This window comes from Centruroides vittatus, unplaced genomic scaffold (assembly GCF_030686945.1).
Source record: "Centruroides vittatus isolate TY-2023 unplaced genomic scaffold, ASM3068694v2 contig_3249, whole genome shotgun sequence".
NCBI classification, from domain to species: domain Eukaryota; kingdom Metazoa; phylum Arthropoda; class Arachnida; order Scorpiones; family Buthidae; genus Centruroides; species Centruroides vittatus.
In genome coordinates this window covers 20,072-43,897 of record NW_027122084.1, presented here as the reverse complement: position 1 = coordinate 43,897, position 23,826 = coordinate 20,072, and the positions used below count along the sequence as shown (strand labels likewise).

Below are 23,826 nucleotides of genomic sequence, written 5' to 3'. Positions count from 1 at the left end.
TTAAAAATGTTTTTTAAGGAATTTTTTGTAAATCTTATTATGTACGTACTCGCGTCACCCATGTTAATAAAAAACCTTTGGTTTCCTGTAGCACTGATGAGGGACCAGGACTCATAAAACTGGTCCGAAATGCATTTGATGAAGAACCAATAAAAATGTTTTAAGCCTGTTTAGCTGTAAGTTAGTCTACCGAATGTTTTCGGATTAAAGAGACAACCACCTATTAATATTAATTTATTTTCGTTGCCTGTGGCAGCAATAAAAGTCCGTAGTCGTAGTCGTTCCAGCTTCAAGTCCTGCTCGTCAATTTCGGCAGATACGTAGTCTACATTACATTTAGTATCGTCCGTATCTAGTAATGTATCCGGTATTAGATAAGCAAACTTATCCGCCAAATTCTGTAGCTGCTGAAAACCCTCACGAATTTCTACAATTATTCTATTTAACGGAAAAAACAGCTTCCCTTTCAACTCATTTTCAGAAGACAAGTTGGCATCTCTGGTTCTGTCATCAGAAATATGCCTTCTCGTTATGCACCTCTGAGGTTCCATGGAAATGCCAAGTTCATCACACATATTTTTTGCATAACTTACAGCGCCATCTGCCCATTCCTCTCGTTTTTCTATCAGTACCATCTGCAAAGCATTTACTTTCTGAGCTCACAATCTTATGTCAAGTCCCTTTGTTTGTAAATATTTTTATGCATCATTAACTTCATGTAGCACCGGTTGCCAGAGGCCCAAGAAACAAAGAAAAGAAAATGACTGCATCGTAACTAGCAAAGTTCCTGCATTCGTTCTTGTGTTTAAGCTTTCACCTGTTTCTGTCAGTTTTTCCAAAGAGACGAGAATGTCTTTGTAATTATAGAATGTCATTTTTACGGCATCGCCTCTTGCACTCTATCGCGTATCTTAAACCGTTTTTCAACTTTTGTCTGTCGCTGCTATCAAAACTTCCCAACGATGTGTGGACATGGAAAAAAATGAGTAGTTCTAACGTTCTAATGTGCCGAAAGAAGTTACTGAACTCGCCTCAACTGAGGCAGCGTGTAAACAAACCAGGTTTAACGAATGATTTGAGCAAGGAACGAATTCAACTTTGGGATTTATTTCTTTGATTTTTTGCTGAACTCCTGAATGCCTTCCAGTCATAACAGCAGCATTATTATATGCTTGGCCTCTACAGTTGCTTATATCGAGGCCATCAGCTTCAAGCTTGCTCAAAATCATCTTTGAAATTCCTCCAGCAGTTTTATCTTTTGTTTCAGTGAAATCTATAAAAGATTCCACTACTTGTACTTCCTGATTTTCAATCACTACGTATCTTAATATCTGGTTCGTTTGGCCCTTATGAGAAATGTCTGGAGTGCTGTCGAATATAATCGAATAATACTTGGCTTTTTTTATTTGTCCAATGATACGTTGGAGAACTTTATTTCCCAAAATTGAAATAAATTCGTTTTGGATTTCTGGTGACATATACGTGATTGAAATTTTGCCACACATTTTAGATCTTTCAAAATGTTCACGAAATACAGGATCGTACTTTGCAATTAAATGCACCAATTCAGAAAAGTTTCCTGTATTAGTACTGGTGTCGTTTTCTGTATGGCCACGTAAAGCCAAATTTTGTTTGGCAAGGAAATGTATATCAAACATTCTGATAAGAATTTCTTGCCATATTTTTTTTTTTTTTTTTTTTTTTTTCCCCTGCCACTAAGTTTTGCTCTCTCTTGTCAATAGTCGGTCCTTTTTTAAGTCTGGTTTTCAACTTTTTTCATTTGCAATAATTTTGGTTGTGTAGTGCACTTGATTCGTGACTTGAAACCTTATGTGTAGACCACCATTTCCCCCGTCCAAAAAAAAACCTCGATGTTAGCATTTGTGAACTACAGTAGAGACTCGTTAATCGGAACCCCGGTAATCGGAATCGCCGGTAATCGGAACGATTTTCAGTCGGACTGTGTCGTGCCGAATCGAACGTTTTTGATACTAAATTTACTTCTAAAGTATAATTTTTCATGTTTTTATATTCTTCGATATATTTATTTTGTTTGTACAAAATGCAGAAATAATTTTTAACGATACGAAGCCTCGATTATTATTATAAAACTTTTCGTTAGGCTTAAAATCGACGAAAATTCAACACGAAGCGACACGCAACGGAGAAAAATTTGAACATCGGACAGGTTAATATATTTATTCGTACATAATCGGTAATCGGAACAAATCACTAATCTGAACAACCCCAGTCCCCAATTGATTCCGATTTTCGGTTCTCTACTGTACTATTTACGACATTTGTAATAATTTTTGCTTAATTCACTTATTTTAACTTTTATTTTTGCTAATTATGTAATCGCGTGAACTTTGTTAGAACTTCAACTGTATCTGTAACTGTAACAACAACCGAAGTTGTTACAGAGGAAATTCGCCTATTTCACCGATCTAGGGACTCCCCTTTTTCCAAATATTAATATCAACTTAAAATGATTTAAATAAACGAATTAGAATAAAACGGTTTATTATCCAAATCTCACAATATGCCAAGGGAAAGAGGAAGAAGCAATTAAGTAACTAAACTAATTTATAAAGGATTAAAAACATAAAAATGGGAAACATCGTACTTCACCCCTTTCGGACTTCTACAATGTTTACATATTAAACGAAAAACTTAGTCAAACCAATCAATGAATAATGATAAGAACTGTCACAAAACAAGGATTAGTCACATCAACTCGATGATGACTCTACTAGAGTTCGAAGTCATTACCAAATAAGAAAATAAAACAATCATCTCAGCTACGATGACGACACCGCCAATAAATCATCATTGGATAACGAACATTCTCGGGCTGGAAGTATTTAAAAGGAGAGCTCCAGCCCGATGAAGAGATTTTAAAAAACAGGAGACGAAACTCCAGAGACAAAACAGAAGAGAGTAGACCAGAGGCGTTCACACAGAACGAAGACAGAAGAAAACCAGAGAGACAGACAAGAGAAGATATCTTATTTACGTGGTATGTTGTGAGTCGCGTAGTTCGACTACCCCCGTTAGGTACCCCTTTCGTTGTATAAGATTAAAAAATAGGCAAATTTCCAAAAATCGGATTTGATAACTATGTTCTAAACTTTCATTTTTTTTTTTGCTAACAAATTCCCTTTAATTGATTATATCTGACTCTGCATTCTTCCTCCCGAGAGGCTCATTCCTGGACTTCGGAGTGACTCTTACTTTCAGGCCTTAATCATTTATTTCGTCTCAATCGGCGGTGTGTCCGGTAAAACACACCTAGTTGCAGGACCCTACCTAAAACGTGCGTAATATAAATCTTAATGGCCCCGAACCCCACAACTGGTGGCAGGGATGGGATAGTTCGAATACCCCCCGTTAGGTACCTCACAACTGGTGGCAGGTGTGGAATGTTCTAAAATCATTTCGAGAAATCGTAACGGCCCCGAAGCCCACACTTAGGATTTAATTTCCACCAAGTATTAAATCCATCAGATGAGCAAAACTTTGATCCATTCGGTGTGTTTACGTTCTCAAATAAACGACAGCAAAAGCAAAATAATGAATCTTTGGAAGGAAAATAAGCTATCCAAGTACGTAAAACTTTTTCGCCGTTAGTTATTTAATGTGCGGTAAAACCATTCCTGGGAAAGCCGTCTTGTCTCTTCTTTTGATGTTAAAGAACACGAATCTGAACGTGTTACTTGTTCTGATTTTTTTTATTTTAATAAATTAAAGCTTGAAGAACGTAGCTCATAGTCAAACATACAATTATATAATTAATAAACGTAAATAAAATATTTAATACTCACATAGTCGAATGTATACGTACACGAACAATACAATTTTTCAACAAAGTTGAATAATTTAACAATCACTACACGTACTTATGAGCACTAAAATCACAGTTTGGAAAGCGCATACATGTATACGATTAAGTTAATTGGACCACTGACGATCCATCAAGGAAACTTTCTTTGAATTGTCAAAGCATCACTCACGGACTTCCCTGAAGGGACTTATCCATACGGTAATCTAATTTGCAGGTGTTATTATACAATATTGAACACTATTCTTTATACGATAGAAGTCATTCTCGCTTAATATAAGTCATAAACAATCTAAGCACAAAATAAAATACGGGGAATCCCTACAAGTCAATACAGACGTGTTGCCAGTCGCTACAATGAGCAAGATGTCATTATTATACATTCATTTAAGGAAAGGGATTCCGCAGTTTCGTCACAGAATAAGTAATGAAAAATGCCGTGCTCATTTCAATCGGTGCGAATCGTAAGTGCGACAAAAATATGAAATGAAATGGTTCAATTTTTACAAGATATTATTATTATTTATTGTGAAAAAATGCCGCCCCCTAAGAAGGTTGTGCAGCGATAAGGAATATTTGTCACAAGAAACAAATAACTTCCTGCACAGCAATGTTACAATGTAAGCAACCTTCGGTACCATAGAATCTTTTATTGCTTCCTCTATATTATTTTCTTTTTCATTTATTTACGTTTTGTTCTATTTTTTGCTATAAACTTCCTTAATAAACACACCAGAATGGCTACAAAATGCCATTTCGAAGAATAATAAACGTACTTTATAAAATTATTTATATAATTTTTAAGTCAAATCTGTTATTTTTATATCTTAAATTAAAATTTTCAGAGATATTTAGACTTATAAATATTTATATTAAGAACTGTTTCGATATTTCACATAATATTTGATAAGAAAATTGTCGCCGTTTCAATCGCAAAGTTATGCAAATTACTTCGAAGCAGTAGTTGCAACGACTGCCATTTTATCATACGAAAATCCGCATCATGGCAATACCAAATGCACATGTTAATATGTAAGTTTTACTTGAAAATTTTTATTTATTTTTAAAAAATTTAATTCTATAATTTCAAATTTAGCAAGTATATTTGTTCGAGATTCACATTAATTTTCGTCGGTCCAACCAACCTTCTCGACTAAACGAAATACCATTTCCTTCTACGTACCATTAATGTATTTTTATTATAATTTTCTCAAAATTTTATTGCAGAAAATTGCTGCAATTTCTGTAAACTAAGTGATTTACAGCCGTGTTTTATGTGTGAGGGTACATACGTTATTTCGGTGTACATCTCTTAGGTATTTTTGTGAAAAAATACTGTGAATAAATTATTAATAGTTAATTTTGTATCGATTGTACAACTTTTTCACTGTAACGTTATTTCCTCTTCAGTACAATTGATACACTTCTCAATATATTATTATGTTTTACACTCGACTTAGACTTTTAGGTTAGATTTACTTTAGGTAGCCAAAATGGCGGCTCGTCTCTGATTCCAGCAAACAAAAGAAAAGAAACAGTGGGCACACACCTTCTAACCTAACCTAACCTAACCTAACTTATTCTAATAATTTGGTTGGTAATAATTATAGTAATTTGTTAGAATAGGTAAGGTTAGGTTAGAAGGTGTGTCCCCACTGTTTCTTTTCTTTTGTTTGTTGGAATCGGAGACGAGCCGCCATTTTGGCTACCTGAGGTAAATCTAACAGACTTTTATGCTTAAGCAATAACATAAGCCAAACCTTTTCTTCCACCAAATAATGATATATGAGGCCTTAAGTTATAGTCTCATAACGAGAGGCCCTAAGCGGTAAGGCTCTGGTTTAAGTCCTAAATAAAGTTATCCCTTTAATATTTTTACTTTGTGGCCTCATTTTCTGAGAATTTTAACGCATTCTCGTGTAATTTTTCATAAAAATAACTTTTGTTTTTAATCTTATCTCTATAAAATTTCATATAAATATCTTCTTGTATTACAGAATCACGAAGGACGTTAATAAATTCAAAGGTAAGTAATTGTTTTGAGTATATTGTACACACTTTTAATAATTACAGTACTAACTTCACTTACTTGGCCACAGCTTGTACGGTGTGCTCGCTTAGAATAGCGATAACGAATGCATATGGACCATGTACATGCTTAGACTGCTCTGATTTCTTTTACGAAAATGTATATTACTTGAAGCTACCACGTTGCAGAGAGAATGCCATGTGTCTTATACTAGAAGAAAATAGCTGTGCAGCGTGTAGATTAAATAAATGTTACAATGTTGGAATGAAATCGGATTGTATCTATAGTAAGTACAATATCTCTTAAGTAAAACTTTTACGTAATGTATACAATGCTTAACGGTATATTTTATTTATAGGACTCGAAATATATAATAATATTCGCTTGTATAGATTAGGAAAAACTCGTGTAAGCTGTATTTAAATTTTTCACTTAGAAACATTGTTTTACGTGTTCCATTAAGCATATTTTTATGTTTATATTAAATTTTTATTAAAATTTTATACTTTTCTTTTTAGAAAAAAACAAAATTCTGTAAATTATTGGACGAGAAAAATTTGTTTGAATATTTCCCACATCTATTTGTTTCGTTTGCGAGAAATATAAGTTTTATAAATGCTTTTAAAATATTACCAAATTGTGATAAGGTAAGGTTGACATAATAAATTCGTTGTTTTTTGTATTAAATGTTAAAGAAATTAATACAAAAAATACAGGATGCTTCAAGATAATGTGAACATAACTTATGATGCCGGACTTTTACTAGCAAGTCGTCCTTTACGTAGTTTTCCATCGTGTGCAAAAAGTCAGTGTGACCCCATTGTGATTTCAAAAGAGTACTGCCCTGTTACCACTGCAGCAGGCGGCCGAATGGCCGAGCGGTCAAGGTGCCAGCCTACCGCTCTGGGGGACCTGGGTTCGTATCCGGACGGATCGATAAATTTCCAGGAATTTTTCGGAAGTGATCATTCCAAATATGTCGGGCCCCATCCTCTACCACCCAGCCACCCATTGTGGGCCTGGCCGAACCGATAACGGGATTGCTATAACAGGCCGCCTTAGTGCCCACAGGGCGGAAAGAGTTTAATAAACCCTGCAGCAGTGATTGCACACGTTAACAGCACAGCAGTGTCGACGTTCCTTAGATCAAAATGCGTATTTATTCAATTTTCATGCTGGCTTCAAGGCTTATGAAATCAAATAAATGCAACTACCTGTCTCTATTCTAGTGAATGGACTAAAAGTATGGAAGGGTTGTACTGTAACATAAAATTTTGATAATTTCGATAACTTTAAGGATATTTAACATTAAAATTCAAAAATTTTGATTTTTTAAATCATTTTAATCATTGGATTTTAATTTTTGATACAGGATCATGAAAATATTCAGGAATAGTCATGGTAATATTATATAATTTTCTTCTTGTACATATTTTTTAAACTCTGACCCGTGGACATTAAGAGGGCTTTTTTTAACAAACCCATTACGGTGTGGTCAGGGCCTGGTGGGGCAGCTGGGTGGTATGAAACACAGGGTACACTATATACGGACAGACTGCTCCTCGAACACTATTAGGGGTTTTTCAATTCACTATAGCCATCCTTTCACCCTTTGCAGTACGTAATTATTCTAGGTAACATCCATAACATACTCTTGAGTGCCTTCCAGCTACACATAATCCGCGGATAATCGTCACAAAAATGCAGTAATTATTTCAAATACTATTCATAATCTACTATTTTGAGACATCATTTTCTTTTCTCGCCTACGCTATCAAGTTACATCGTGGGCCAGACACGTCTGTGGAGAGTGTAAAGTCGTGGAGTACCAATTCAGGCACCGGCTCATAACGTAAATGACTTGATCTCTAGCTGTGATAACTCATGTTTGCATAGTCTTTCATCAGAATTTCACTGTGAAGCATTGAATAAATTATTAGGCAATTAGTATGGCCTAGTGATTTATTCAACATATTTTGTTTCGTTTCAGCTAATAATTTTTGCCCAATTTTATATTTTTAGGGTTTTTTACGGCGCGTATGCATGAAGAGAGGCATTATCATGGAACTTGTTGAAAAATGCTACTACACTCACGACGTTTTAAGACTAGAAAAGTGTTTCATTGATCCTCACGTTTCGCGAAGTGAATTTGTAAGAGATTTTGGACGTGAAATCTTGAATTTTATAAGAGCCTTGAAAAATCATATCCATAATTCTATTGACTTTTATCTTATTAAATTCATTTTAATATTTGATGACTGTGAGTACATTCAACACAATTTACATTGTAAAGTATACAATATTCCTTGCTTGTATACAAAGTTATCATTTAATTTAATTTCAGATACAAATTTATGGATAAGTTCCTTTGATCTGTTTTCTTCATATATTGTTAAGACAAGTCGCCGTTTGGAGAAACTTCTTTCTGATTTTGAATATGAGTTGGGAAATATTGCGGAAGAAATTAGATTTCGTCATTACAGCAGACTTTAGTGAGTACTTTTCTATGTTTCTTACATGCAAAATTCAATTTCCTACACCTGATTTCGTGTGGAAGCTTCAAAGAACTGCTCGTATAATTCAGAAATTATCGACGATTTTCACCTAGTTATTACATTCCTGGTTGTTATATATAACAGAGGGAAAGTATGCAACTTCGAAATGCAAATAAATTCGGGATTTTTTATGTATGTATGAATGTCAGTGTTTGTGTATGGACACACGATTTTGTTTTCCTTCTTTGAAGCTTAACTCCCGCATTTTTGTCGAAAATTTCTGCAATTTTGCTGGGAGGTGTACTTATTAGGGTGATTGATGGTATTAAATTTTGGTGAGTAAAGGTCGAAGGGGTGGGAGATAAAGAAAGTCGTGTGTATTTGCAGTAGAATGTGTGAAGATACTTCTCACGGAATTACATATTGATTTTTGTTTTTTCTCTGCCATTTTGTAAAGGAAAGAGGAATATGAAGTTGAGTAATTTAGTGCGTACAAAGCGAGAGGTGCGCTTACTGACTACAAGCACCCATTGATTATGACTTTCTTATTTGTTACTTTAATTGAATTCTACATTAAAATAAATTGTTTACATAAATTAAAATTCTAATATGAAAATTATACTTTTTTTCTTAGCGTGAATAGAAAATTTGCAGATCACATAAATCGAGAAACTCCACCTTTTCACTTCATCTGCAACAATCAAGAAAAAAGTGCAGACACAACTTTACGTTAAAAGTTTTAATTTTTTATAACATTTTACAATTGACATAAAACTGTCGTGCATGCTTTTAAATTGAATTGTATATATATTTCGATGTAAATAAAATATAATTTATACAATTTGTTTTATGTATTGATAATTTTAATTCTGCATTTGGTTCTACTTTCGGATTTACCGAAAACATTACAGCGATCAACTACCAGTGACAAAGTGGATAACAACACTGAAAACTGGTGGTTGGTCGCGGGTTTGCACCTCGGCAACGGGCTAGTAGCTTCCGGCTTTCCGTGGGAAACTGGCTTTAAAAATTTTCCCAGTATTGTTGGAAACCGATAACTCAATCCAGATATTCAAGAAGGGGCTCTTATCATTTTTCTGGAAGAGAGCACGGCCACGGAAGAAGCAAAAGAAATCAAGTTTCCTGATTACATTTCTTAGGGCATACCAGACCACGACCCGCGCTTTTTTTGTAGCCCAGCCATGAGTGGACAATAATGCTCACATTTCTTATGGTGTAGAATATCGACAAAATAAAACAGCATTTTACTTGGTGTGAACATCAAGTACATCTATCCCTCTTTTTGCACAGTTGATACATTCTAAAATCTGTGCAAAAAAGTATAATACATGCATCCTGTAGAAAAATGTTTGATAGGATCTACAACTTCAATGTAATGAAATAATAAACAGTTTACAAATGAAACATGAGCTTTTTTTATTTTATCATCATATGTAAATCTAGTAAACACAAGAAACCACAAAACCAACAACAGTATTTTCTGATATACAAATAGTACTGTACTGTGCTTAAAAAATGAAAAATTTTAATTCGTGTTACATTATCAAGAGTATTGCATATTATTCTCTTATGTATTAGAGACTGTTTGATCCTCGGAATCAATGGTTAATGTGAAGAATTATTATAAAATGCAACACTGAGTTCCGATTCTCGCCTCAGTGTTGCATTTTATAATAATTCTTCACATTAACCATTAATTAAAGTTAGTTTTGAAAGTGACCCGCAACTGTCAGTAAAAAGAAGACCGTTGTACTAACTGGCAAAACAAGAAAACAAAATATTAAAAAAATTAAACAATTTCATGTGATTTAAAGTTCTGATTTTGAAACGGAGTATGGGTTAAACAGAAATAGAACGTATTCTAATTTAACCCGTTCTGCTGTTTTATTAAAACTTATTGCAGCATATAAAACTTTCAAACACTATAACTTGTATTTTAATTCTTGTATATTGGGAGTATGACGTATAATGGTAAATTATTGCATGTATTGTAGGAATAGCTGAAGAGGGAATGAGTTCCCCTTAATCACTAAAGATATTGCTTTATCTCCACGTCAACGTAAGTAGTGTATGTTAGTGATTTTGGACATTAATTTTCCATATTGTCGAATATGCAGTCAATTGAAGATCTAGAAATTGGTTGAATTATATTTGAGGCGGAATCTCTTACAGAATTCTCGTTCTCGAAATCTGACTGGTCAATTTTGATTAAACTTTGCCATTTTCCATTAATTACCACGAGGAATCCAAATCATTAATAAAAATTGAGGTCCATGACTTTGCTTTCGAGATATAATGTAATCAAAGTGACAATATCTGTGCTGAAGTGCCAGTAGAAGTACTTCAGCAGGTACAATGCTGATATTTATTGTTAAAGCTGAAAATGTACTGTTAGAAGAGTTGAATCCGTGCAGCTAGCATATTTAATATGTCCAACATTAGCGTGAATTCAAAATTAATTTATTACCATACACTTGAAGTTCGTCAATCCGGAATCGGATAATTCGGAATATCCTGTAATCCAACTGTTTTCTAGAAAGTGAGTAATATTGTTATTATTTTTTTAAATAAATAAATTTTTTATTTAAAACATTTATATTTTATAGCTTTATATAAATTTAATTCAATGAAGAAATCTGAAGAGCGTCATTTGAAACGTATATTTATGCAAATTTATGAAGAAAATTACAAAGAAAATTATCTAAAATAAATTTATTTTTATTTTAAAATAGGAATATATAATACTATTAAATTAAATTAAACGATTTGACATAAAATAATTAAATTATAATCTCATTAGTGCCTATTGCTCTGTGAAGTACCCTCATTGAATCTTCCGTATTTAATCAATTTAATGGCAATAATTTTATATTTCTTTTAGAAAAATACTTAGAAATGCTTCGAAGTATTGTGCTTTAGAGATAATTTTCAGATGGCGGAGTGTGAAAGCCGTAAAGGCTCTTATTGCGAATTAACTCAGAACAATAGATTCGGTATGTACGTTTTGATGTTAAGAAGTAATGTTAAAGTCTTTAATATTTAATTACTTTTAACAATAGCTATTTGCCCAATTTGTCACGAAGTCAAGTTGTTAGGAAATAAATTTGGGCTTGCTGTTTGTCATCCGTGTAACAGTTTCTTCGAGACAATTGTGAGACATTCGTTTTATCCTTTATGTCCCAGTAAAGGAACGTGCGAAATCAAACGAGCAGACATCAGAACATGTGACTTCTGTCGGATGAATAAATGCTATGCACGTGGAATGCAATCTAAGAAAGTAACACGTAAGTATTTAATGCCAAATATTGTACTTTCTAACATTCAAAAGTCGTAGTTTATACTACAACTGTTAGATTTATATAAAATATCTCTGTAGTAGACAATGATTACAAAGAAAAATTAAGTAGAAGACTAGAAAAAATTCCAACTTTGGTATGTCCTTTAAAATTTTTAAGTGTTTTCTTAAGTAAATTTGATAGCAAAGAGTTTTTATTGCATTTGTGTGTCTAATAGCCACGTCGACTCTGCTACTCTTGGCACGCTGCTCAGTTTCAAGAGTGTCTGCTATTAATGGAGCAGCATTATTATCAATGGCTTCACTTATCCGAGGACTTCGAAAGCCTGAGTGACGTAGAAAAAGTAAATATTGATTTTTGTGTGAGTAACTTATGCTTAGTCCTAGCTGTTTCTGTTGCAAAGAGGAAGACGTTCTTATACTTCGAGCAATTGATTTCAGGAATTAATAAAAAGAAAGAGTTGCATTCGTGGAACAGCATTACAAATAATTGAAAGATCCTTGCCCGCTCACGACGTGTTATGGTTGCATAATTGCTTCTTTGATCCTGCATCGTGTGTTGTTCCTTCCATCAGAGCAATAACATTATCCATTCTATCGGTTGTGATAAAATGCAGAGAGATTCTTACGGACGTAGAATTTATGTTAATGAAGCTGAAATTGGCTTTATGAAATGGTAATTTTAAAAATATAAAATATAAAATCGTTAGTTTTATTTAAAAAATTTTATGAATATTTTTAAAATTTTTACAGATGTTAGTGTGAGATCTGATGGAATAGTGTTCGATTCTATTAATGAAGGAATAGATTGGATAGAAGACGAAATGAAGCTTTATTTAAAACATAATTACATTGCATTAAGTTATTCTGAGGATCCCTCTTTAATTGTAACGAGTAGGTAAATATATTTTTCGGTTTTACAATGTAAAGACCCACTAGTGGCAGATTGGTAAAACCACTAAACACTGATAATTGATCGTATTGCCTGCATCAGATTGACAACATGGAGTTTTGTTTACTTCGCGTGTTTAACACCTAACTAAGGCTTGTTTCTCGTAGAGAATATTTTCGTGAGTCACCCTCTATGCAGAATGACTTTGTGTTTTTCTGCCTTATCCCATTATTGCAGAGTGAATACATTTTAATCTTGATTTAGCACTCACTCAAAGGGGGTGCCGAGTGTTCTTTTGTTATCTTCCACTTCGTTTACTTCATAACATCTTAATTATTTATTACTTTTTGCCTTTAACAGATTGTTTCGTTATCCATTATTGTGTTGTGACGTGTTACCAGAACCTACCGTTAATATTCTAAAATGAAGTAAGTGAACTCTTCATTAATAAAAGTATAAATTGTCGTTAATTTATTGACAAATTTTTTTTTAGATTAATCATCCGGAATAGTGAAACAATGGTCATTATAAGTGCAGCTTATGCAAAATTGTAGACGATGGTTATGAACATTACATTTACGTTAATTGGTTTTTCGTAACTTCCGAAGCTATTTGACAAATTCTGTTTAACAATAAGAAAATTTGAAGATATTCTGTGTAGAAAATTCGGTATGAAATATATGCAGCTGCAATTAATGTATTATTTTAGTCTTTAGAATTTTCTTTCGGGTCTATTATCTGAATATGAGGAAATGTAATTTTAAAATTATGACGAATAAAGCATCTTTCTTAACTGTTAATTCATTTTCTTGCCACTTATTGGGAAATTCAACTACCTTACACCTTTCACAATCCAGTTCTCTCGATCAACCCGTAGTAAAGTACCCATTGATATTTCCCATTCACTGTAGAATCCGGACAAAAGGCTGATTGGTGAAAACGAAAAATACAATAAAAGGGAAACGACGAAAACTAAGAGAGACTTACAAAAGAATTGTTGGAGTGTCTTTTTAATAAATATTAATAAAATTTATTTAATAATTACCTTAAAAGTATACAAACGCTATATTAAATTTGTAATATTCAATAAAACTATTATACTAACAAAATTTAACACCAATTATGCTGTAATACGTGAGATACATCTGGATTAAAATTCTGAGAAAGTCACAATAATCGTAAAAAAGAAAATGATAAAAATATCCAGATATTAAATTATAAATTTCTGACGTTCAGCAATGACCTTCAAAATACTAAAGTTATTCAAGTAATAAAAATTCATTACTATAATAAGAAAACTAAAACGCCATAATAAAAAAAAATTTGAGCTATTTCCATTAGCATAACATTCTCTACCTACTTAAGTATAATGAAAAAAAAGACTTTACGATAAAGCATTCTCGTTCAGCCAACACTTAAGTTTATTGACTAAGCTTTTAAAATATTTCTTCAGAGTGGTTCTAATTATAATGAAAATTAGGAATTTAATTAGTTGCAAGTAACCTAATTGGATGATAAAAATTCACTAGAAAATTGAATGATGAAAATAATTAGATAATATGTTAGATGTGCATGAAACTTACGCTCACTTTCACATAAATTTACAGAGTATTCGTTTAAGATAAAAACTTCCACAAACTTTCCACAAAATGAATTTAGATATGAAGGATGGAAGCTGCATGAATTGTTTCCTGAGGCCCTGTTGGACAACAGCCCTTATTTACGGATTAGACCCCTTTCAGATGTGTTCCTGCAAACAACCGACTTACGTACTTAGGACTGAAAAATTAAGAAAGATCTACGTTCGGTTTGTTCAGGTTATTTTATGGCAATATACTATAATTTTGTTATGGCAAAATTTACCTGGAATAAGAAAATACTCATTGTGTCACGGATTCTTTGAGATATTCGTGAGTGATCCTCAAATAATGAACATTGCAGTGTTAATCTTATTTATGACTTACTCAATCGGCCTGACGTCTGCCAATAAAAAAAAAGTCCATCTGATTAAGATTCTCCGAAACAGATATTTTTATCAAAAAATTACTATTGAAAATAATGCTCTGCTGAGAATGGTGTTTTTTCTCGTTTCTCTTATTGTTATATTATTAGTTATTATTTTTCAAGTTAATCTTCTGGTTGTTTACTATTTTGCGTTGGAAAAAAGACAAATGTTTCGACTCGAAGCACTTTTTTGTGCTGTCGATATTGGATTTGTGACAACTTTAATTACAGGAGGAATAGCATACGTTTTGCTGTTAGTAGCTCTTATTACGTTTGTTGTTCATAAAGAGTTGGAAGAACTTTTGAGTGAATTATGCGAAATAAGAAGAAGCGACAGAAATCTGAATGCGAAATTACAGGATTTGATGATCCATCATCAAGATCTGTGGCTGTTTATGAATCAGTGGAATACAGAATTCAGATTTACTTCATTAGCTGTTTATTTCGCAATAATTTGGGGAACGAGTTTTTTGTATTACGTATTTTTGTATCTGAACATGCAGGGATTGTTTAGAGTGTGGATTTTGGCTATGATGATTCTTTTTTCATTTATCTGTATAATATCTGCCTGCTTCGGGTGCTGCATCGCATTTACGGTATTTATTCATAATGCTTAAACTATTATTATTTATTACTTTCTCTGTGTATTTATTTTTCTTTCGCAGATGCAGAATGGATTTCAAGACATTCGGCAATTCGTATCTTGCGATTTGGAATTGACCAGAAAGCTTAAAGTAAAGTTTATCCTGATCTTAATCTTATTAAATGAAAAGTTGGATTTAATAAATTCAATGTTAAATACGAATTTTTTTTTTTTAGATATTGAATTTTATGAAACGATTTGGAAAAGTGCCGTTGTGTCTTACGATTGGAGGTTTCTTCTGTGTTAATAAGCGGATTCCTCTAAAGGTCTGTAGTTTTTATCAACTCTTACAATATTATATAAAAATTAGGTTAAATATTAATATTAATTTTGTTTTATTTCAGATGGCCAGTACATTACATTCCGTGTTTTCGGGACTTTTAAAATTGAAGAATGTTTCAAATGACAGACACGTTTGCCATCACATTTTCATTGGAAATCACTCCGATTTTAACTAAAATCGTTAAATGTTCACCGTTTTCTAATCGTGCCAGAATGTAAACTTTTATTACTCACTAGTAGTGTACTGAGGTTCATTTTAATTGTTTTTGCTTATCGGATAATGAAAATTGCGCGACAGTACGTTTTCACTGACAGTATGTTATCTGTCTCAGTTTAATTACTTTCATTCGCACGAACTTATTGAAAGTTAAATATAAATTTTTGTCTTGGACGCAATTACAATAACTTGTCTTCGTCGATTATAGCCCACCAGCAACCGAGTAGATGAAACTACCGAACACTAGTAATTAGGCGGGTGTTTGCACCTCGCCAACTCACAATGTGTAAATCTGGCAATCTAAGAAGAACAATTTTAATTTTCAATATAAAGCATTGTTGTCAGTATTTTAGGTATTTTTTGCCAATAAAATACTTATTTGAGTAGTTTTATGAATTATTTAATATATTTAAGAAAATTTTACAGTAGATATACTATGTAAAAGTTACAAATTTATATAAGAAATAATATGTAATTAATATTTGTAGTTAGTATTGTGTTTAACCCTCATAAAATCTTATGTTTTTTATTTATTACTTTAGAAAAGTAAGTATGCCAGCGAAAAGGAAACAGGAAAATCACATTGTGAAACAGAGTACGAAAGGATTTAATCGATATCATTAATGGCACGACATTTATTTAATGAGTCGATAGAATTCTCCCTTTTTTGTTCTGATAAATTTTTCTCATTTTCTAACAAATTTAATATTTTGAGATTCATTTTTTGTTGATTTAAATGAGATGCTCACGAACTGGCTATATGTGAAAGTGGGATGAAAAATCTTACCGGCAAGTCCATATTTATATATTAAATATTTTCCTACTGAATAGTTCTATGAACTCTGTATTACGTTTGTTTCTGGCCTCTTGAGCTTGTTTTGAATGTTGCCACGATTGCGAAAATGCAAGCTTCAATAATGTCCTTTTCGTGAAATAAAATTTTGTGAATGCTCGCGGGCATTGGATACCGTGCATAGTGTTGGAGGTAAAGGTCTTGTGTCTCCGTTGCGTAGGCTTCCTTAATTTAATTTCTGTGGCCGTGCCGAGTTTTTGGCAAGTTGATGCATGAAGTGTTGCACGTTTCGTTATTTGAACGTAGCACCACAAGCATCGAAAGTACAATCCTGGGAGTTTATTTATTTATGGCAACGAAACACTTAGGCGATCTGCCTAGTGGGACACCTTCCGGGAAGTGTTTTTATAAAAACTAGCCCCTACTTAGGCTTTACAGACGTGGAGAAAAAAATGGAAAACTCCACGTGGCCAGCCCGTCCGAGCCATACGCGATACCACGATCGAACTCCCAGTGTTCGGGGAACGAATACCGCTTGGCCAATGGTGGGTCCAATTCTAGGAGTATTTAGTCTCGACGTACTCGTGACAACGTTGACTATATCGTCAGAAAATGTAATGTTTTTTACCAGGCCAAAAAATAAGTATCGAAGAAGCGATATCGATGCCTCGCTACTTTTTCGTATTTGCTATTGACATCTTGCCAAACATTTCTAATTTTCTGCTTTATGCAGTTTAAAACAATTTCACCATTTTCTATGTCATCTTTCTCGAAAGAACATATGCAATCGTGGCCTCAAACATCCAATTCTTTAGATATTTGTAGCGTATCAGGCTCTCCCAGAAAGTGAGGATGTCATTCTATTAAACATGAAATAATAATTTAATGCGCAAATTGGCGCAAAACGTTTATCATAATTCTTTTTAATTTAAAACTCTAAAAAACTTTAGAATATAATCCAAGTAAAAAACTACTTTTTAAATCCGATTTCGAGTGAGTTAATTAGACAATAAATAACGAAAAGATGCTATACTTTCATGAAATTCTTAATTTTATTTCCCAAATGCATTTCTCGACGCCTCATCAGTGGGTAGTTGAGTGTTGGTAACCTCCGTTCCTTTTATGCTGCATGATATTTTCCCAGCATGCATCTATCTGCATACCGTCATTCCGTTAAAGGAAATACAGAAAAATCTTACAAAATTAATGAAGAAATATAAACAGGAAGTCTCAAGTCGCCAGGTAAAAAATATATTAGACTTTAATGATATACGATATCCAAAATTAAATCTAAGAATTAAGACTCATAAACCAGGTAATATATGTCGACCATTGGTGGATTTAAAAAAAACAGTTTTATATAATCTCGAATGCTACTTGAAAATCTATTTGCAGAAAATCGATAGATCACCTTACAGTATAAAAAATACAGATGAATTAATTAATGAATTACTTAAAGATAAAATTAAAAAAAGTCATTGTCTCATGAGCCTAGATATTAAATCCCTGTACCCATCGATAACACTAGAAATGATTAAAGAAACCATAAATAGATATAATATACCTGAGCATATTTTAATTTTTATTGAATTTATATTTAAAAATAATTATTTTAAAATTCATACAGATTTTTATCGCCAAAAAATGGAATTTCTATGGGATCGGTCGTCGGACCAAAACTGGCTGATATCTGCATGATACCGATTGATGAAAATATATCACAGGCTCCAGGTATAGAGTACTACGCACGTTACGTTGATGACATATTAATTATATATGACTCACGAATAACTACATCCCAAGATATTGAAGGCTATGCAAACAGTTTGAGTAGTAACTTAAAGTTCACCAGTGAGGAAGAACAAAATCAGGAATTAAATTATTTGGACGTTACTATAATGAGAAAGGAAAATCGATTGTTGTTCCGTAAGTACGAAAAATTATGTAATACAAAAAAAGACAGTTGACTATAAATCATATTGTCCCGTAGAAACCAAGAAAAACGTCTTTATTAAGGACCTCAGAAAAATAGTGAATAGGACATCCTTACAAGAAGACATAGATAAAGAAATAAAACAACTTTTAAAAAAATATTTATTGAATGATTATCCAAAGAATTTATTATGTAAGTGGTACAATCATTTTGTAAATCACAGATATAATGTAAAGAATCATATTGATAATACTTTATATGTTGAATTTCCATATGTACATAAACTTTATGAGAGATATAAATTAATTTTTAAACACTATTCTATATGTATCGTGGCAAAACAAAAAAAACAGAATTGTTGAATATAGTTAATGTCATAAACAAAGATGATACAAATATGTTAAACAAACTTGATGTTGCAGGTATAATTTATAAATTATCTTGTACTTGTCCACAAACGAAGTCTTACGTTGGAGAAACCGGAAGGAAGTTGGAAATACGTTTAAAAGAGCACGAGGCAGCAATAAGATTAAAAAGAGAAGAATCGCCGTGGTACCTACATTATAAAAATAATTTTTGTAAAATAGATAGAAATAATGTAAAAATACTTTATAAAAGAAGAAAATTGTTTAAAACGACGAATCACAGAACACTTCTGTATAAAAGAATATGCAAATTTAATTAACCTGAATGACGGTATGCAGATAGATGCATGCTGGGAAAATATCATCCAGCATAAAAGGAACGGAGGTTACCAACACTCAACTACCCACTGATGAGGCGTTGCGAAATGCATTTGGGAAATTAAATTAAGAAGTTCATGAAAGTATAGCATCTTTTTGTTATTTATTGTCTAATTAACTCACTCGAAATAGGATTTAAAGAGTAGTTTTTTACTTGGATTATATTCTAAAGTTTTTTAGAGTTTTAAATTAAAAAGAATTAGAAATTTGAACGATCCCATTGCCTTTTTAAATCTTTTAAATAATTTCAACGTTTATCATAATTTAAATACTTAACGGTAAACTAAAACCTTAGGTAAACTTCAAAAAGATCTTTAAGTCGAATAAAAATTACTCAGCTATTCAAAAAATTCTTCGAGACGACAATACCTAATTCATCAAAAGTACAACCACCAGTAATAAGGAAAATCTGTATAAAGTACGATTCAAACATGCGATAAACTCTAAGCGTTGTCAAAGGCGCACACAAATCGAGACAACTACATGTAGCCAAGCGCCATATGCAGAGCTATGAGTGCCTATTGCAACTTCTGTCGAATTCAGACGCGTAACTTCGATACCCCTTTGCATTTCGAGGAAACTTAACTGTATTCTCAGTACTATGGGCAACAGTCGAAATGCAAAATAAATTAACACCTTCGGTTAAGTAAAAAAATTTGAATTTCTACCACCTTCATTGCCAGATTGTGCAACGACTGGTCTCGTGGAGTTTTCGAGGTTTTCTTCACATTTGTAACACCTTGGCAGATAGCGGTAATGTCGCGTTGCCTTGTACAAACAGAATTTATCTATTGTAATGTGATACACATTGAAAGTATCTTTAGACATTTTAAATAATGCGAATACAAAAACTACAAAAGAATCCGGCAACGAGTTTTGCAACTTTACCGGCTGTTATGAGATTTAATTTAAAAAATAACTTTTATATTATTAATTACTAGCGGATGAGTCCGGCGTTGCTTGCGCAAAAAAATAACAACAGAAAGATTAAGATTAGAAGTACTTTTAAGTTTTCAATTATAATACGTTGTATTATTTGATTTATATGACTACAAAAGTTATCTTGCGTAATGCTTTATCACACCGAGTGCCGAATCTACCACATTTTAAATTAAAAATTCTTTATTTCTCTACTGTACACAATTTGAAGAATTTTTTTAAAGTGCACTTACATAAATCAAATACTATACTATAACGAACATTAAAGCAAATACCATATAAAAAGTTTGGTTGTTTCAGTTACCATTGTCATGTTTCTGGCAAAACTTGAATAATACGAAATGGCACAATTTCATTGGTCAAGTAAACACCAATCGGAAATACCATATCTTAAATTTTTTAATTCAGCAAGACCACCTGTAAAAGAATTGCGAACATTGTGACAAAAAATTGCAGCCCGGCATTGTGACGATGTCAGAATAAATAATCGCTTGTTAGAATTAGTTTGGTTTGTGCATTCCGTGAAGACTTTTATGGGAAACTGGACCCTATTTAAGTGTTACTAATGTGAAGAAATTCCGGAAAACTTCAGGTGGTAATATCAAAAGCTAATTTAATAGGGAAACGGAGAAGTAGGCTTTGACTAAACTTGATATTTTGGCTTCATTTCGTTTCTACTTTTGAAATGTTTTTTTCTTATTTCTTGTTAGTCCAGTAGATGGTTTCACTAGTTCATCCGTTGTACTCTGTATTTCAATTGTTTAATACTAAATACTTACAAAAATTATTATCAACACATTAAAAAACAATGTAGCTAGAAAATTGTGAGCATTATTACAGCAGGCACGACATCAACAGAACTGGAGCATAAATCCCATAATGCGCCAGGGGCTCTCTGTTTCGTTGAATTGGAGATACTGTGAATTTTGCTGCAAAACAGATGTTGGATAGTATGACGTATGCTTCAAAACTCGATTTTCAACGATTTTCTTCAGCATAAAAAATGTCAGTGTTGGTCATCGACACTATTACAGATTTAATCGCAGTTACAATACGAATACGGTGATATGAATAACTCATTACCGCCAAAAATTGGATAAGATCACTTTTGCATCTATACCTTTCATATATATTTTTGTGTTTAATATTTATTATATAGAATGGGTACTCTCATTGCCAACCGCTTCTAGTAGTCGGCCGTAAAAGCCAACGTTCGTGCGTACTGTACATAGTCTATCGAAGCAGGTTTAGACAAGCCATTTTCACACTAATCATCAAAAGACGACTCCATTCTCAATGACATGTAAAAATAACAAGTTGCTTCATTAACAGTGACGAAAAAAATTATTATGCAACACCCCTTATGGTAGTCGATCACATAGCATCGGCATTGACTGGTCTTTACAAAAATATCGAAGGTTCCGAGTTTCAGGGAATGTTATCTACAAAATGCCCATTATTAAACTCATTTATGTTTGTAGGGTTGTCATATTTGTGAAAGACTCGATAAAGGAAAATCGAATTGTATACCGCCATGTTAATACTAATTATTTAGACCTATTTGGAACTTATACTTTGGTTCCTACTGCTCGAAACGTGACTTATTCACTGTAAACATTAAATATCAATCATTCAAATACATAATCATACTTTTAAACGTGTTTCCAGCAATTTCGTTAGAAAATAACAATTTAGGGTTCATATTGATAAGCCGGAAAACACAGTTTACTTGTTGATTAGATATGGCACCGACACAAATGGACCATCGTCGAACAAGAAGGACTTCCGGTAGGACTATGTATTGAGGTTTTAAACACGCAAACAAAGCACTGAAAACTTTACGTGATCGTTTGTCAATAAGCCCGAACCCGAGACCAAATAGGTATTCCGCGGTCCATTTAGAAACGGGTTGGCAAACAATTAACTTTCGAAATATCGTATAGTTTTTCTATGTTACATACAACTGTGACGAGTGATAAATAGTGTCAAACTTTAAATGTGAAAGAGGTGTCGATTGAAGAGGGCAGGATTCGATGTCCTGTCCATCAGAACATAGTATTTTGACGCCTTAATGGTTTCGGCTGTTATGTGTAATTACTCTATGCAAATTTGACGGCCGGAACGGTCAAGCCCCGAACCTCACCACCCGGCCGCCTGAACGTTGGCCTGGCCGAACTCATAACAGGCTTGCGAAAAGAAGTGTTATAAATGGCCACAGGGTGGAAAGAGTTAAAAAAAATTCTGCGCAAACGAATGTTTTATGACATAATTTTACCTGTTGTAAGTATTTCTACACTTTTCGTTTTACCATTATTTAGTGAACAAAGATTATAGTGATACAGAATAAACTTCTGCATTTTACACTGTAACTATTTCGATATTATATTAGATTCTCACGGTCTTTTCGAGAAGGTCCTTGGCGTCGAAGGTACTCGAAGTCCTTGCGTAGATTACGGCGAGCTTCGTTGCCCCCGTGGTTCGACGGGTTGCGTTGTCACGGGCCTGTTCTTGCCTACGATAAAAGGAAAAATACTTGAACTCGAATTGTCGCGATGTTGCTCTCGTCGTTTCACTATTCTCAGAAACAAAGAGAGCAAAAAAAATACACGCGTAACGTGAGTCACACATTTGTCAAAATTTGATTTCTCAACGTCTGCATTTCGAAATTTCCAACGAACAACGCATGGGCAAATCTCTCACTCGCGCCCGTTTGTAGAAACAGTGTCGCCAATTCGTATTTTATTTTGAAACTGTTCTCGGTCTGCTGACTTCCTACAAGGCTAGTTTACAGGTGCGCGTGATTTGGGCACCTAATACACTGTGCCAAATTGCAATTCCTGACGTATTCCTCCACACCTCTAAGATGTCTAGCCGTTGACAACAGCGCGATTTTATAGACCAGACGTAGTGTCATCAATAACAGTGTCGTTACGCATGCGTTGTAAAACCGTAAACTTATTTCGTTTATACATATAAAATTTCCACGTGCTTAGCCTGTTGGCCGAGTAATTTTTATTCACTAGGTCACTGGTGAGACTTTCAATGATAATTATCTAGATACCTGCCAGGCCCGAACCTGACGTCACACCCGGTCTCGTGAGATAGAAGAATAAGTGATTCGAACCGCCGTATTTTGAACAGTTTGCTAGCGAGAGAGAAGTAATTTATTTTACTTTCTCTTCGTGAAAATTAATATATAAAATGAATATACCAGGTTAATATCATTTTCAGAAATTAATAATATTGCCCATGTAATAGAGAACAAATAGAGCTAAACTGTAAATTTTAATAATAAAGTACACAGTCTACCCGTTTCTTCTCGATTGGGTTTTAATCAATAACGCAGGTATGATATTTGGTTTTCTTTTATATCACAGTGGCATAAACTAAGTTTATATTACTTTACATGAGAATTTAACAATTGCTGAGATTATATTTAAAAAATATTTGTTAGAGGTTACTTATGGTTAGAAGAAAAGTCAAAAATAAGGCTTTTAAGAATTAACATATATTCTACGATCCACAGAAGTTCGATAGAGAATGTATTGTTACTTTTCCAAGAAATTAGTATTTATTTATTTTAATTTTTAAAAGATACAACAGAAGTGTGCTTATTGTATTTGGTAAACGTTAAACATTAAAATTACTAAAACACAATGAAAATATATTGTCTATGAAGATTTAATGTAGCAATACTAT

The 23,826-nt window shown here is 33.1% G+C and overlaps 3 protein-coding genes and 1 long non-coding RNA gene across 4 annotated transcripts; 3 read left to right on the top strand and 1 right to left on the bottom strand.

Annotated features, from left to right (window-relative positions):
• Positions 1-992: 992 nt before the first annotated feature.
• On the bottom strand, positions 993-1,658 carry LOC136973616 (zinc finger MYM-type protein 1-like). The gene has a single exon (XM_067268354.1). The coding sequence runs from the start codon at positions 1,656-1,658 to the stop codon at positions 993-995; it is 666 nt and encodes a 221-aa protein (XP_067124455.1).
• Positions 1,659-4,820: 3,162 nt separating this feature from the next.
• Positions 4,821-9,099, top strand: LOC136973615 (uncharacterized). The gene is made up of 7 exons (XM_067268353.1): positions 4,821-4,873; positions 5,941-6,156; positions 6,229-6,278; positions 6,389-6,517; positions 7,893-8,130; positions 8,215-8,362; positions 9,000-9,099. The coding sequence occupies exons 1-7, from the start codon at positions 4,858-4,860 to the stop codon at positions 9,097-9,099; spliced, it is 897 nt and encodes a 298-aa protein (XP_067124454.1). The 5' UTR covers positions 4,821-4,857.
• A 2,149-nt stretch (positions 9,100-11,248) lies between these two features.
• On the top strand, positions 11,249-12,353 carry LOC136973614 (nuclear hormone receptor family member nhr-111-like). The gene is made up of 5 exons (XM_067268351.1): positions 11,249-11,379; positions 11,446-11,670; positions 11,763-11,818; positions 11,900-12,025; positions 12,123-12,353. The coding sequence occupies exons 1-5, from the start codon at positions 11,319-11,321 to the stop codon at positions 12,351-12,353; spliced, it is 699 nt and encodes a 232-aa protein (XP_067124452.1). The 5' UTR covers positions 11,249-11,318.
• Positions 12,354-12,439: 86 nt separating this feature from the next.
• Positions 12,440-13,341, top strand: LOC136973617 (uncharacterized). Its single transcript, XR_010880518.1, has 3 exons — positions 12,440-12,579; positions 12,934-13,001; positions 13,067-13,341. It is a non-coding gene; the product is annotated as an uncharacterized lncRNA (long non-coding RNA).
• Positions 13,342-23,826: the final 10,485 nt, after the last annotated feature.